The sequence below is a fragment of the Erythrolamprus reginae genome, chromosome 2, assembly GCF_031021105.1.
Source record: "Erythrolamprus reginae isolate rEryReg1 chromosome 2, rEryReg1.hap1, whole genome shotgun sequence".
Taxonomy (NCBI): domain Eukaryota; kingdom Metazoa; phylum Chordata; class Lepidosauria; order Squamata; family Dipsadidae; genus Erythrolamprus; species Erythrolamprus reginae.
The window spans coordinates 98781880-98797242 of record NC_091951.1 but is presented as its reverse complement, the minus strand read 5'-3'; the positions used below and the strand labels follow the sequence as shown (position 1 = coordinate 98797242).

The window sequence follows — 15363 nt, the reverse complement described above, 5'->3', positions numbered from 1 at the left end:
TTTTAAAACGTCGCTTCCGGCCACCATTCCCCCCCCCCCTCAATCAACCAATAAGAAAAGGGCTCGAATAGAACGGGCCGCCTACCGCTCTGAGCCTAGAGGCCCCGAGCCAACGTTTGGGACTCGATGTGTGGTGAGGTACCCCATCAGTCGTCCTTTCGCGAAAATGGCGGCCGGAGCGGGTAGTGAGTAACGATCTTTTTTTCTTGCTCAGGGCAAAAGCATTCATGGCCTCCTTTTTATATGCCCCCTGCATATCTGTCAGTTGCACGCATTTTATTGACGCGGGGAATTTTATTTTATTGCCACCTTTTTTTGCCTCCTAGGAACCATTTGTTTGCGAATTTTGTTAAAAAAAATTAATTTCGCCTTTATTATTTTTTTACAAGTAATGTAAGGGGCGTGCATAAGTGCACCAGCGTGCCTACGGGCTTTGTCCTAATGTTTCCCTCTTATTAGTATCCATATCATGTATATAAACAGTGTTATATCTGTATACTACCAATATGTAGTTGACTAGATAAATTAAATAAATGAATGAATGAATGAATAAATAAATACAATGTGGCGAACATACTAAATGCTCTTTCCTTCTCCTATCGCCAGAGTTTTTCAGATAATTGTATGGTTTTTTTCTTCTTCAGGTAGTTAAGGAATGTAGAATTTGCCTCATACCTCATCCTACAGCAATATAACGATTTTTTTCCCCTCCCCTGTTAGAACACAAGTTGCTGAATGTCGGGCCCACAGAACTGTGGTCTATTCGAGAGAAGCTGTGCTTGGCTTCTTCTGTCATGCGAAGTGGGGACCAGAACTGGTGAGAGAAATACTGTACTGTTAATGGATTCGAACATTGGCTACCAAGTTGTGTTCAATATTAATGGCTTGGAATAACATGTGCATGTTCTTCAAAGGTGCAGAATTGGATAGCAATTTGCGAACCTTACTGTTTCTAAATACTAAATAAATACAAAAGCCCTTAGTGATCTTAACATTTGAGGGTACGGATAATCTTTGATTTACGACCACAATTGACCCCAAAATTTCTGTTGTTAAGTAAGGCAGTTGCTAAGTTAATTTTGTCCCATTTTGTAACCTTTTTACCACTGTTGTTAAACCTGCAAATTGCTGCAGTTATTAAGTGAATCATGCAGTCTTTAGGTAAGTCTAAGTTCCCCCCTTGACTTTGTTGGAAACAGAATGAGAAGCTTACAGAAAGTGATCACATGACCCCAGAACAGTTGACAAGTGCCTGAATTTTTATCACAAGATCATGGAAAGGCTGCAACAGTTGTAAGTGTGAAAAACAGACATAGATCACTTTTTTCAGTGCCATTAGGACTTTGAATAGTCACTAAACAAATGGTTGTAAATCAAGGACTACCGTCGCTGGAATAAAGAATAATTTAATTTGACCCTCTTATCTACCAGTTTACTGTAAACTGGTACATAAGAGGTTCACATTAAATTATTTTAATTGAATTATTTTTATTATTTTATTAAATATTAAATAAAATAATTTATTAAATTATTTTAAAATGTAACTCAATATTAGTGATAGATATTTTGATGAAAACAAAATGAGAAATATCTGTTTTTTCCCAAATCTCATACTCCAGAGGTTCCTGAAGAAATCTGTAGTAAACATTCCCGGTTTTTTTCTGCAAACTCGAAGATAGAGATTATTTGATTGCTTTAGTCTGATGCAAAACCTGCAGTCCCCCCTAGTACTGTTAATGACAATGAAAAGCAATTTATTAGTGCAAAAAGCCAAGTCAATAGATCCTGTACTACTTTCCAACTTCTACTTCTAGAACAAGACAGAAATCTGAAGAATTTATAAAATTTATAATTATATAATTTATAAAATACATTTGAAAACAAAATAGTGAATTTTTATTCAATTTGGACGTGTAATAGAAAAAAGCAGTAGGAAATGATGGATATTGGTTGCATTTATAGCCCTTTTTATTCCTAAATAATCAAATTGCTCATAGTGGTTTTCTTGTCTAATTTTCCAGGTATCAATGCTCAGATCAGATTAACGGAGTATAATTGACCAATGTCATCCAATAAGTTTCAGATATGAATCTGATTCTAGTTCTCTATTAATGGAACACAAACCAAAATGAATTTTAAAGTGTATTTTATAGTATTTTCCCACTCTAGTAAACATTCTATCATCTATGATATACAGAGAAATAAAATATTGATTGCATCTTATTTATAGGGTATCTGTCAGCCGAGCTATTAAACCCTTTGCAGAACCAGGCCGTCCACCAGATTGGTTTTCTCAGAAGGTAAGAAGCATAAATGCTACATTTCTGCATAATAATGTCTTTTTGTTTTACTATTGGGGAATATCTGCTTAGGAGACTTATTGTGAATATCTAGAACACTGATGGTGAACTTATGGCATGCGTGCCACAGGTAGCATACAGAGCCATATCTGAGGGCATCGAGGCGTTGCCCTATGTCAGCACGGGGTTTGTGTGCATGCACAGGGTTAGCGCAGGGCTTATGTGCATACACGGGAGAGTGCATTGTATTATGAGTGTGGGCCTGCACGCTATCATGCACACACACACACTTTTGGCACTTGAGCCAAAAAAGGTTCACCATCACTGATCTAGGAAATAAAGATCATGGGTTAAGCTGTTTGGAGCTTTGCTCTATAACATATTCACATTGGGGGGGGAGGGGGAGGAGGAAAAGCCCGTTGACATTGCATTAATTATCATTAATAGAGCACTATTTTAGAAGGTCTCTGGAGATAGCTCTAATGGTGCCAGTGCTGTGGTCAACAACTCTGCCTGGTTGCTACACACAAAGAAAGTTTAATATAGTTTATGTCCTCTTCCACAACTTTAGAAAATACCTTTCCCCCCCAGTATATTTATAAAAGAAAAGAAAATACCTTTACAATGTGGAAAATGTGTTATGTACAATACATTGTTGGAATATTATGTTTATAGTGACTGTTTTCTAAAAAATGTATACTGTATATGTACTTTCTTCTAGCACTGTGCATCGCAATATTCTGAACTCCTGGAAACAACAGAGACTCCAAAGTGAGTAGGCTGAACCATTTCTTATCAGGGAAAGATTAGAAGTTGAAGACAGTATGTCCTTGTTATTTGTTAAAGCAACCTGACGGCTGGCAGGCTTCCATGAAAGCCTGGAAAATGTTGGGTTCAAAGCATTTCTAAATTATTTTAGAAGCTGGTTCATCTCTACTAACATGTTCAGTCTTTGAACTGAAGAGCATGACAGCAGAGTGAGTTTACCAGAGCAGTTGAAACTGCTCCCAGACACTGATTCGTCAGGATTACCTTTCTTTTTATAATCCCTAACAAAAACAGTCTGTACATCTTATTTAATTAAATATTTTTTGCCTATTCTTACCCTGTGTCTGTTCTAAAATCTCTGTCATAAGCTCAGGTAAATTTTCTTTTTAGTTTCAGGAATGATCTGAAATCCAAATAGAATATAGACTTCTCCATCTCCAAATGGGAGATTGCCTCTTCCAGATTTTTGTTCATTTGCACTAAGTTATTATCTTTCACATCTAGTCTTTTTTCTGTCTGTTTGGTTCTGTCCACAACTTCTTTTATTTGTTGCTTGTTTTTTGCTATAGCTACCTGAATTGTCCCTATCTTATCATCTATTTTACGTATATCATTTTTACCTCATTTTTCACATCATCCAAACCTTTTGTTATTACTGCCTGCATCTTCATTAGTTTCTTGTAGTAAGTTCAGTGACATCTGTACCGCTTGCAGATTCATATCTGTGTCAGCAATCCACTGGTCTAACAGCCCATGATAAAAAGTGGTGGTTGTTCAGTCAATAATACAGACCAATATATAGTAAAGGTATTATTTACAAGATATACAATATCACCATAATATTACACACTAGCTATAATAATACATAATACCTACAGAGCAATATCATTTATCCCATAGCAATACCTTTTAGTACATAGTAGGTACATTAAACCAAGTAGCACACAGCAATTACATATACTCTTATTTGCACACAGCAGGTACATATACTATTAAGCATACAGCAATATAGTATATTATCTTATTAGCACAGCATATACCTTTACCATTTAGCACACATCAGTATAGTATATTCTCTTATTTGCACACAGCATATACCTTTACAATTTAGCACACAGCGATATGGTATATTCTACACAGTATGTTGCACACAGCAGATACATATTCAATTTAGTATTAGCACACAGCTTATTCTCTTATATTAATAGCAAGCAGCAAAACTTAACACACAGCTATATAATATATTCTGCTGTTAGCACACAGCAAAGAGCATCAATGCTAACCAGATATTTATACCAACAATATAATGTAAGACAACATAACAGATGCAATACAACAAAGCTCAATGCAACATAGAGCAGCACATCTGTCTCCCTTATATGGCTAAATTGCAGCCTAGCTTATAATTGCCACCTAGCTCTTAAAGTAAAGTAAAGTAAAAAAAGAGCCGGGGTGGCGCAGCAAGTAGAGTGTTATACTGCAGGCCACTGAAGCTAACTGTAGATTTGTAGGTCAGCGGTTCAAATCTCATCACCGGCTCAGGGTTGACTCAGCCTTCCATCCTTCCAATGTGGGTAAAATGAGGACCCAGATTGTGGGGGCAATATGCTGGCTCTGTTAAAAAGTGCTATTGCTAACATGTTGTAAGCCGCCCTGAGTCTTAAGGAGAAGGGTGGCATAAAAATGAAAGAAAGAAAGAAAGAAAGAAATACTATTTTCTCCTAACATACACTGCTGGTTTTTCTTCATATATTTAAAACCCAATCAATACAGTACGTGCTACTGACAATCTGAACCTGCCTTTTCTCCTTCCAGCATATTCTCCATTGACCTTTGCCCAGCTGGGGTAGTTAGTGATGTTACTGCTTTTTTGCCATTTTTTGCTATAGTTGAGGTCATATTTGTCATTTTAAATATCTTTAAAAAATTATTCTACTCTATCATATAATGATTATATCTGAAAATTCTAGTTATATATCTAATTGAATATTAAATATTATTAAATTGCCAATAGTCTCTATATAGTTCATGCTCTGCTTGCTCTCACCAGCATAATATCACTGTCAGAAGTTGGGTTTGTGTTATTGGTCCCTCCCCTTCTGTTTTTGTGTATGTAGAAGAAAGCGTGGTGAGAAAGGAGAAGTTGTAGAAACTGTAGAAGATGTTATTGTAAGAAAACTCACAGCAGAACGAGTGGAAGAACTTAAGAAATTGATTAAGGAGACACAAGAAAAGTACAGGTAGGTCTCAGATTTTTGAGAGGTCAATGATACCCTTGTTTTCTTCAAGAACAATTACTGATAATTAATGGAAGTAATTGTACACCTGCATTTTTTTTACAGGCAGCTGAAGAGAGATGCAGAACTGGTCCAGGCAGGACAGATGGATCACAGGCTGGAGGAAATTTACAATGACATTGTGATGTGGGTTATCTTATTTCCCTGTTCTGTCAAATTATTCCTCAACTTTTCCACACACAAACCCATGTCTTGAGTCCTTAGGATCAAATGGACTTTCAAATGATCCTCAAAAATGAAGTTTATTTAAGTATATATAAAAATTATCTAGATAAGAAATGTATTTGTATGCTTCTATTGTAGTATTCATGTCATGCCTTGCCAGCCTATCTGCCCTTTGTAGTATAATTTTGATGAATCGCCTACAGGTTCTTTTATCTGTGCCTGACATCTTTTAAATTTTGGTTAAAAATTTCAATGATAAAAAAAATGAAGTGTTTCTTACTGTTTTATCGCATGTTTGGGATTAAAGAAGAATTTTCACAGGTAATCCTTGTTTAATGACCATTTGTTCAGCAACTTTGTTTCAAAGTTACAGTGATGCTGAATGAGTGATACTTATGACTGGTTCTTGAAGTTGCAACTCTCAAGTTTTCCCCACGGTAATCTGATCATGATTTGGAGTTTAGCAATTATCTCACAAGTATGACATTGCAGAATCCAGTCATGTTATTGCCATTTATGACTGTCACTGCCGATTTCTGATATGTAAAATCAACAGGAAAGCTGGCAGGAATTCACAAATGGTAACCATGTGGGATTCACTTAATAACAGCAGTCAGAAGTGCTGTTACTAAACAGCACAGTCACTTTATATTGTGCTTTACAGCAAGGTTCCTTGGTGACAGAAATTCTGTTCCCAATTACTGTTAGTTAAGTGAGGACTAGCTATATAAGTGGGAAGTAACCTGTTTTGGTTCCATAACGGTATGATCTGCATTTTTAAGGAAAAAAAGAATAGAAGAAGAGGAGGCTGAAGTGAAGAGAAAGGCTACTGATGCTGCTTATCAAGGTTAGTTGGAATTTTGGATTTTTAGTTGAACAAGGTCCTCAGAATTAAACTTCTTAGACTGAAATTAAAAGTAGTAAAATGCAGTTTTAAAAAAGTAAGACCTACAAAATTAATTGGTCTTCCCAATTTTCTCTTCTCTGTGGAAAACCTGAGCATTTCAGACTTCACTTTACAATACAGTCTCTAACCTGGACTTGGGACTCTAAGGCACAATGAATTGCCATAATGATCCTTTACCTAAAAAGTAGCATAGAAGAAATGAAAAGGAAACCTGTCCAACATGGTCATAAGCAATAAATTATCAGAGAACTAATAATAAACATTTTTCCTGTTCCGTTTCCATAAATAGCATGTGGGATGGAATTAAAAGAATTTAGGAGCTGACTTGGGGTTGGAAAAATTGACATACTTTGTGTTGACAGTTCTTAATAAACTAGAATGTAATTTTTTGCTTTTGTTTCTCTAGCTCGTCAAGCAGTTAAAAATCCTTCCAGAAGGATGCCGGGAATGATGGTCCGTTCTCCAGCAGGGTCAACATCACCAGGAGCAGAGTATGCTCTGGGAGACTTGTCTCAACCCAGTGTGGAAGAGACAAGTCCAGGGGTAAGACCTGGCAGGACCTGTAAGCTACAGCTCTCACAGACTTCCTGCTTTACAGACACATTTTGGTGACAGTACTAATAACAGGAAAAAACAGGTGGAGATACATGAATTACAAGGGATGCTAGTGTGATGGAGGAGCTGCTTGGGATAGGCTGTGTCATTGGCCCTGTTGGGAGGAGTCACAGGGACATGTCAAGATGGTGAGGATGTGGCTTTGAACAGTGTGGTTTTTCTCTTCCTCAGGTAACTCCAGGGACATTGCCCAGCACCCCAGTTGCCTCCTTCATTGGGATCCCTGACACCCCTATGGGCTCCACCTCCCTGGATGCCCCCTTGACCCCAGTCACAGATGATTCAACCCAGAAAAAGATGCTAGGACAGAAAGCGACTCCACCTCCTTCTCCTCTGCTTTCAGAGCTGCTGAAGAAAAGCAGCCTCCTGCCCACAAGCCCCAGGCTGGTATGGAGTCCCCTCCTTACATGTTTAAAAATCTGGGGGAATCTCTGTGACTGACCTTCACCAGAAAGGGCACAAAGCTTTTCAAATGGAACAGTTCAGATAGATTTTAGGAGTGAAAGTGATGCATGGCATCAACGTAGTACCGTTTCCATGATGCAATGCAGCATGCTTTTTAACAACCCTGGCAAAAATGTGGTAAAATTGGGTGTAGCCGTGTGATGCCTCACCTAAGCAAAGCTTCTTGATCCCTATTGTGGTTGCAGGCTGAGGACATATAGACAAATATACTTGGCACATGTAGACAACAAATTTGAGAAAGCTGTTAATCCGATCATCAGCCTTTCACAATCTGGCATGTTCAGGGCATATTGGCACCAGAATTTACAGACAATATGGGCTTTAGTTGTGGGAGTTATAAGTTCCAATTCCAAAATATCAGATTTGGAGAATGCTACCGTTCCTACATTTCTTTCTTTCTTTCAGTAGGATTAGTATTTATTAACAATGGTTATGTTTCACTCGTTACTCTAGTTTAATAATGTTTCATGATCAGGTTATTTTTAGTTGTAGATAGTCTTTGAGTGATGACCATAATGGGGCCCAAAATTTCAGTTGTAAATTGAAGCACCAGGTGACTGGACTTGATTTTATGACCATTTTTATGATAGTTGTGAAGTGAATCGCATGATTGTGAAATGTATCATGATTGTTAAGCGAATCCTTTCTTTAAAAATAGCCTGACAAAATCTGACAGAAACTGGCCAAAGTGTCACAAATCGTGATCATGGAACTGTGGGATATTTCAACCAGTCATAGTTGTAAGTCAAGTGCCAGAAATGTGGTCACGTGATCACAGAGTGTGGCAGTCAATTTTGATGATGGATCATAAGTACTTTTTCTTAAGCTCAAATGGTCATTAAGCAACCAGACCCGTACAGATAGTTCTTGACTTAAGACAGCAATTGGGACTGAAATTTCTGTCACTAAGCAACATAGCAACAACAATCCCTGCTGTACTGATTGCCATTGTTAACCAAATCCCACAGTTGTTTTATTTATTTGTTTGTTTGTTTAACCAGAACATATACAAGATAGCAGGTATTAGTATAAGCATTAAATAAATACAGATAAATGAGAGCAGTAAGATGGGGTGGTAGGCACAAAGGTACGCTTATGCATGACCCTTACAAACCTCTTAGGAATGGGGTGAGGTCGACTAGACCAGAGGTCCCCAACCTTTTTTGCACCAGGGACCGGCTTTAAGCTAGACCAGTTTTCCATGGCCCGGTGGGGGGGGGGGAGCTAGCTGTCAGCGGCGCCGTAAAAGGGGCGATCAAGAGAGGAATGGGTGAATGAATGGACGGAGGGTGGGAAGGAAGGAAGGAAAGGGAAGGGACAGGAACAGAAAAAGGGTGCAAAGAAGCAAGGAAAGGTGTGAAAGGGGAGAGTAAGAGAGGAAGGAGTGAAAGAAGGGAATGAGGGAGGAAAGAAGGGAGGAAGGAAAAGGAAAGCAAGAAATGGAGGGAGGAAAGGAAGGAAGGAAAGAAAGAAAGGGGGAAGGGATAGGAACAGAGGAAGGAAGCAAGGAAACTTATGAAAGGGGAGAGTAAGAGAGGAAGGACTGAAGGGAGGGAGGGAGGGAAGAAGGTAGGAAGGAGAAAGAAAAGAAATAGAGGAAGGGAAGGTAAAAAAGAAAGAAAAAGCAAGAAAAGCAAGAAAGAGAAAAAGAAAGGCAACTTCAAAGAAAGGCTCACTGAGCATCTCTCACTCTCTCTTTCTATCCCTCTTTCTTTCTCTTCCTTTCTCTCTCTCCTCTTCCTTTATCTCCTCTCTCTCTCTCCCTCTCTCTTTCTCTCCCCCCTCTCTCCCCCTTTCCCTCTCTCTTTCTCTCTCTCCCTCTCTTGCTATCTCTCCCCCCTTTCCCTCTCTCTTTCTCTCTCTCCCTCTCTTGCTATCTCTCTCCCCTCTCCCTCTCTTTCTCTCTCTCCCCCCTCTCTCTTTCTCTCTCTCTCTCCCCCTCTTTCTCTCTCTTCTTCTCACTTTCTCTCTCTTGTTTTCTTTCTGTCTCTTTTGCTTTCTCTCTCTCACTCTTTCTCTCTTGTTTTCTTTCTCACGCTCTTTCTCTCTCTTGTTCTCTCTCTCTTGCTATCTCTTTCTCTCCCCCCCTTTCTCCCACTCTCTCTTTCTCACTTTCTCTCTATCTTGCTGTCTGTTGCTCTCACTCACTCGCGTTCTCTCTCCGTTCTTCTCAGCGGTGACGCGCGCACGCCCTGCCTGTCTCACCTTTGCCGAGAGCACTTTCGTCCCGGGCTCTAAGCAAGGGGGTTGCAGGAGAGACGGGGCAGCGGAGGCCGGCGAAGGTGATATTCAATGTCGGGGGCGCACGGGCGGTTGCGCGCGCTCCCTATCTCCCTGCTAGCCCACTCGGAATATTCAAAATAAGAAAAGCCTTTGCCGGCGAAGGTTTTTCTTATTTTGAATATTCCGAGTGGGCTAGCAGGGAGATAGGGAGCGCGCGCAACCGCCCGAGCGCCCCCGACATTGAATATCACCTTCGCCGGCCCCGCCTCTCCTGCAACCCCCTTGCTGAGAGCCCGGGATGAAAGTGCTCTCGGCAAAGGTGAGGCGGGCAGGGCGGGCGTTCCGGGTGCGGGAGGAGCTGCGGTGAAAGGCAGGAGGTGACGGAGGAGCAGAGGGGGCAGATCGGGCGGGCGGTGGGCAGCGCGGAAAGGCCGAGGGGGCCCTGGCGCCGCGGACCGGCTGAAAAACCCCAACGGCCCGGTCCGCGGACCGGCGGTTGGGGACCTGTGGACTAGACAGTCTAAGGTTAAAGTTTTGGGGGTTTGGGGGAGAAGCCACAGAGTCAGGTAGTTATTAGGAGAGGCAACTTCCTGCTGACCTCCCACAGGCAAGTTAGTGGGGAAGCCAACAGGAAGTTAAGTCCCAGGCAGCTGGCTGGCAGGTAAGTGGCTGCTGTTGGTGGTCCATATTGTGGTCCATGAGGGGGTGTATCATGGTTCAGCAAGAGTGGTGTGTTCAAGTGGTGTGGAAATGTGTTGATGCTCAGAGAGAGTATGTGGGAGTGAATGAATGGCGAGCATAGCACAAACACAGAGGGGCTAGGAGTGGGTGAATGAGTATGAAGACTTACTCCAGTGACTTTCCCTGCTGGCTTCTCCATTCACTTTTTGGGAAAACCAGGAAGAAAGGTTGCAAATGACAATTACATGATCGTGAGATACTGCAACCATTTGTAAATGCAAACATAGCGACCATTTGACTGCATAGGCCCTGGGATGGCTGGAACTGGTCACAACCATTCATTCAACACTGTTATATCTTCAAAAGGTTGCTGGATGAATGATTATGACTTCCTGTATGTTATGAAGGTATTCAGTCTAGGTAGAATAAAAAAATATCTTAAATGAATTCTGCAGATATTAAAACTGAAAGAAGTGGCTAACCAAAATGCATAGAGTGAAAGAAAATTTACCTGTGCTATGTGTGACTTGAAAACCCATGACCCATTAGGCGATGGTTTCAGAGATATTTCCTCTCCAGATTCCTCAGTGCCTTGAACAATGGCAGAACTTCCAATGTACTGCCTTCACTAGAACAGTTCTTTAAAATTCAGGGAGATTTTTAGAGATGAAAATAGGCCATGCTGAACTGTATAACACAAGAAAAAATCAGGAATTGACCACAGTTGACAATAAAATATTTTATAATATAATACAAACTGTCATGACATTTTTTAATAGTTTGTATTATGTTGTAATATTTTTAAATGAAATTTGCCAGATTCAATTCCATGGGAGTTCTGAATTACAGATTTTGGAAACATTCTGTAAGTTATTTGAGATATCGTGTTTCAAAAATTGTTGCCCTGCAATGCAACATTTTGTAGTTATAAGTTCCCCATAAAGTTTTAGTAGTTTATAGATTCCTTAAAATAGTGTGTCTTGAACTATTACAGTATAGGACAAATGTAAATGCAGTAATTACATGAAACTTTACTTCATTTTTATTGCTTAAAGTTTGCATTATATTGGATTACTTAATATATTTAGAATATATCCTTGAATGTGGAAATATTTATGGAGCTCCAAAAATCTGTGTTTTCTCTTGTTTTGATGAAACTATGAATCATAAATCCATGATATGGGCAATTATATATACATACAGGCAGTCATAGCATATCTGTAACAGCAAGAGTGGAAGATTAGGCAAGAAAAAGAGGCATATGATGTTAGGGAAGTTCCACTGGATGATGGTGCTCACTCTTTATATTGACACACCGTACTTTTATAAAAATAATATATATATCCAATGTTTGTTTCACTCACTGTTTATACCATGGTTAATTTATTCTTCCTCTTGTGTGTTTGTGTTTTGATGAAACTTTTTTTTTGTTTCTGAGTGTGACATCCTAAAAATATTGAAAAGGTTCTCCCTCTGGTTTCCAAAAAAGATAATTTGTTCCATTTTGTAGCCTGGTATTTTATAAAAAATTTGAATCCAACATAAGTCTATTTAGAACCGTTTTCCTGACACATTTTTCCAGTTTGTTAGTAAACAAGGAATGCATCATTCAGTATATTCTGGTTCCTATCCTCCCAGTTGATATAGTTATTAAATAGCCATTGCTGATTACCATTCAAATACAGGAACCTTTCAGAAATGTAGTAACCAACAAATCATGGCTGTGTTCTTTTGTTAGCCGATGCCAGAAAGAACTTTTGAACGTCATAGTAAGCTTTAATCTTGTACGCTAGCTAGAGACAGGAGTCATTGTAGTAATCTACATTAAATGTTCCATTTAGTTTAGAATGCCAAGCAAATGGAGACAGTGCAATCTTCCTTAATTTTACATCAGAATTTAAGATTCCTTTGTTTTGGTGTTCACTCCAAAGAACTGTATTTAAATCCAGCTCAAGATAAAAACTTTGTTTAGATAGATACTGTATTTTTTAAAATTTCCCTTCTCTTTGTCCTTAGTGGACTTTTGCATGCTGCAACTAAATCATTTAGATTTCTTTATCCCTACAAAGGCAAGAAAGCTTCAGCCTTAAAAGGTTTTATTGCAATGCAACATATTGCACCTGGGTGAGACTTTGTTACTTTACAGAAAGTTATATCTTCTTTGTGTTGATCTTTAGAATATGATGTGTTTTGGCAGGTGGCAGAGGGTGAGCTGTCTGTTGTTGCTGGTCATCCAAGCAGCTCTGGTCTCCTCCTGGAAGTGGGAGGGGTTCTTCCAGTATTACATGGTGGGGAAATGCAGTCTCCTTCTACCAATATTCCTGCAAATCCTGCTGCTTCAGGTAGTGCATGTTGTTTTACACTATTTTATATACTGTTTAAAACCTGTAAATGTAACACTGCATAGGTTAGGTTCTTGGGAGACATGATCATTGTAAAAATATTTGATCCTTCTGTTGCTTGGTCTGTAGATTTCAATACATTCAGTATGATATAGTTTTTGCTTTCCCAAGAGAGAGAGAGAGAGAGAGAGAAAGGGAGGAGGGAGGGAGTGGAGGAGCGAGGGAGAGATTGAGATGATAAATTCTGTATATCTTTATAAGTTAAATGCTATTTGTTTATAATTTGATGTAAAAAAAATGAAGTAGAGCCCTTTGGTGCAAAACATGGATTGCATTTTCCCACTATTGTATTAACGCCCACTTGAAAGCATGCTACACAACCTGGTTTGCATATGTTTTGAGATTCTAATAGGTGACTTACAGCATAGTTGCCTGTAGCCATTTTGTAAAAGGTGTTGTATGTTAGTGTTGTGGCATGAACTATTGTGGGTTAAGTACAGGAATTGCTTGCTTTGTAGTCTTCTATAGCTGTTGCTTGTGGCTAAATGTGCCTGTCTTCCTACTTTGTTAGGTGCTCCTACTCTTTCCCGCCTTTTAGAAGCTGGTCCAGCCCAATTCACCACATCGCTTGCTTCCTTTTCTGCTGTTGCCAGTGAACCTCCAGCCAAACTCCTGCCTCCCCCTATAGAGTCCGTGTCACAGGCCACCATAGTCATGGTGCCCACGCTACAAACGCCATCTGCTGTGCCATCTGCTGCAACTCCAGAAAGTGTAGCGACAGGTGCGTCCTTGCACTCATATGCCACTCAGTACCTAACAGAAGACTGTTTCCCTTGATTTAGAGGAAGGGCTGTATGAATGTGGGCTGTGGGCATCTAAATTTAATGGCAGAGTGATAGATGGCTGGACTTCAGCAGCATCATGCTAATTAAAGAGCAAATGATTGGCTCGAGGCTGTTAAGAAAAGGTTCTCGTGAGTTTGATTTAGAGCAGGTGAAAGAAAGGGTTATGGTAAAGTACTGCAGTGGGACTAGAACTAGGCTTTGCTAAGAAGTAGCTCTTTTGATTTCAGAAACTTGGTGGGGGAGGGGAGAGGAAAGTGGTACCAGCCTGCATGTGCCTTCATGCAGGGCTGTGGAATGCTTTTTTGATGCCTTGATCTGACCCACATTGCTGGTTGCTGCAGCTGCCAGGCTTTCACTTGACTTGTCACTCTTGTCCAGTGAATCAGCCCAACACCTGTGTTTCCATGGAGGCAGTGCCTGATCCTCATACTGTGACAGTATCAATGGATAGCAGTGAAATTTCCATGATCATTGATTCCATCAAGAAAGACTGCCTAAGCTCTGGGGCATCTGGTGCAGTAGGGACTTCCAAAGACCACATGGATAGCAAAGAAGACCTGGATCTGGCTGAGAAGATGGATATTGCTGTTTCCTACCCAGGAGAAGAGCCTTCCTACACTGGGGAAGAACTTGATTTTGAAACTGTTGGGGACATCATAGCTATAATTGAGGACAAGGTAATTATCCAGAGGCCTGAGGTTTTAGTCGTAGTTTCTAACAAGTCAAAATTTGTTTCATTGAAAAGGCATTTGCCTAGTTTACTTTCCCTCGTTATATTAACTACTACAACAGATAGTTTCAGCTCAAATATATTAAATTCTTTGACTGATGAAGAATATAGGCCCAGAGATTTAGTAATCACAGCTAAAAATAGAAATAATTTACTTTAAATTCCTTGCATTTGTTATAATCTTTTACAATCCAAATGCCACTGATTTACATAGTTATCTATCTGTAATAATAATAAAAAAATTAAAATAGTATGTCTGATTTATGGGAAAGTGGCAAAAGAATTTCCATCCATACCATCACTACATTCTGGCATGTAGAACAGTTGGGACTGAACCCCTGCAGTCCCGGTTACCTCTCTATTGTACAAATGATCTTATTTCTGCTTCTTATGTTCTTGTTTGGAAAGGTGGATGATCATCCTGAAGTCTTGGATGTAGCAGCGGTAGAGGCTGCCTTATCTTTCTGTGAAGAAATTGAGGATCCTCAGTCTCTGACCAGTCCTTGGGAGCACCCACTCCAGCGGGAGCATCCAATCCAACAGGAGCACGAGAAGCAGAGCCAGATGCCCCAAATGACAGTAACAATAAAGCAAGAAAGACCGGACTGTGAGGAATTGGAAGCAAAAGGGATCCGAGATCTGATGAGCCTTGGAGATTTGGGAGCAGACATAAAAACTGAGCCTGCTGAACAAGGGCAGGTACGTTTGGGCTCCGAAGAAGCCGCTGTACTAGCAGCTAGAACAAGTGAAGCTTCTGAATTGAGGGGCCATATATGTGAAGATGAAGAGACAACAATGGTTGGTTTGACAGGCTCTGATATGGATGTAGAATCAACAAAAGATGACATGGATCGTGGCAGTGTGAAAGCAGAGGTAAATCGATAAAGAAGCTATGGGTAATTCAGAATTTGTAAGTAAGAAATGGAAAGGGTAGCCTAAGTATTGAGTTTGGTTCCATTTAACATTTTGGCTAAATTTGGCACTATATTGTTCTGGTGCCAAGACATTACAATTCAATCTTGAAT

At 39.8% G+C, this 15363-nt stretch overlaps 1 protein-coding gene across 4 annotated transcripts in view; it reads left to right on the top strand.

Annotated features, from left to right (window-relative positions):
• Positions 1–52: 52 nt before the first annotated feature.
• BRD8 (bromodomain containing 8) overlaps positions 53–15363 on the top strand; it is a 47878-nt gene continuing 32567 nt past the window's right edge. The window contains exons 1-13 of one of the 4 annotated variants that reach the window (XM_070738809.1): positions 53–185; positions 721–817; positions 2231–2300; positions 3022–3071; positions 5186–5308; positions 5411–5491; positions 6313–6377; positions 6844–6980; positions 7224–7439; positions 12619–12763; positions 13335–13544; positions 13987–14285; positions 14747–15211. In XM_070738809.1, coding sequence (XP_070594910.1) covers positions 167–185; positions 721–817; positions 2231–2300; positions 3022–3071; positions 5186–5308; positions 5411–5491; positions 6313–6377; positions 6844–6980; positions 7224–7439; positions 12619–12763; positions 13335–13544; positions 13987–14285; positions 14747–15211 — 1977 coding nt within the window. In that variant the 5' untranslated portion in view covers positions 53–166. The remainder of the gene's footprint in view (positions 186–720; positions 818–2230; positions 2301–3021; positions 3072–5185; positions 5309–5410; positions 5492–6312; positions 6378–6843; positions 6981–7223; positions 7440–12618; positions 12764–13334; positions 13545–13986; positions 14286–14746; positions 15212–15363) is intronic. The other 3 variants (XM_070738811.1, XM_070738808.1, XM_070738807.1) reach the window with 3 other exon arrangements.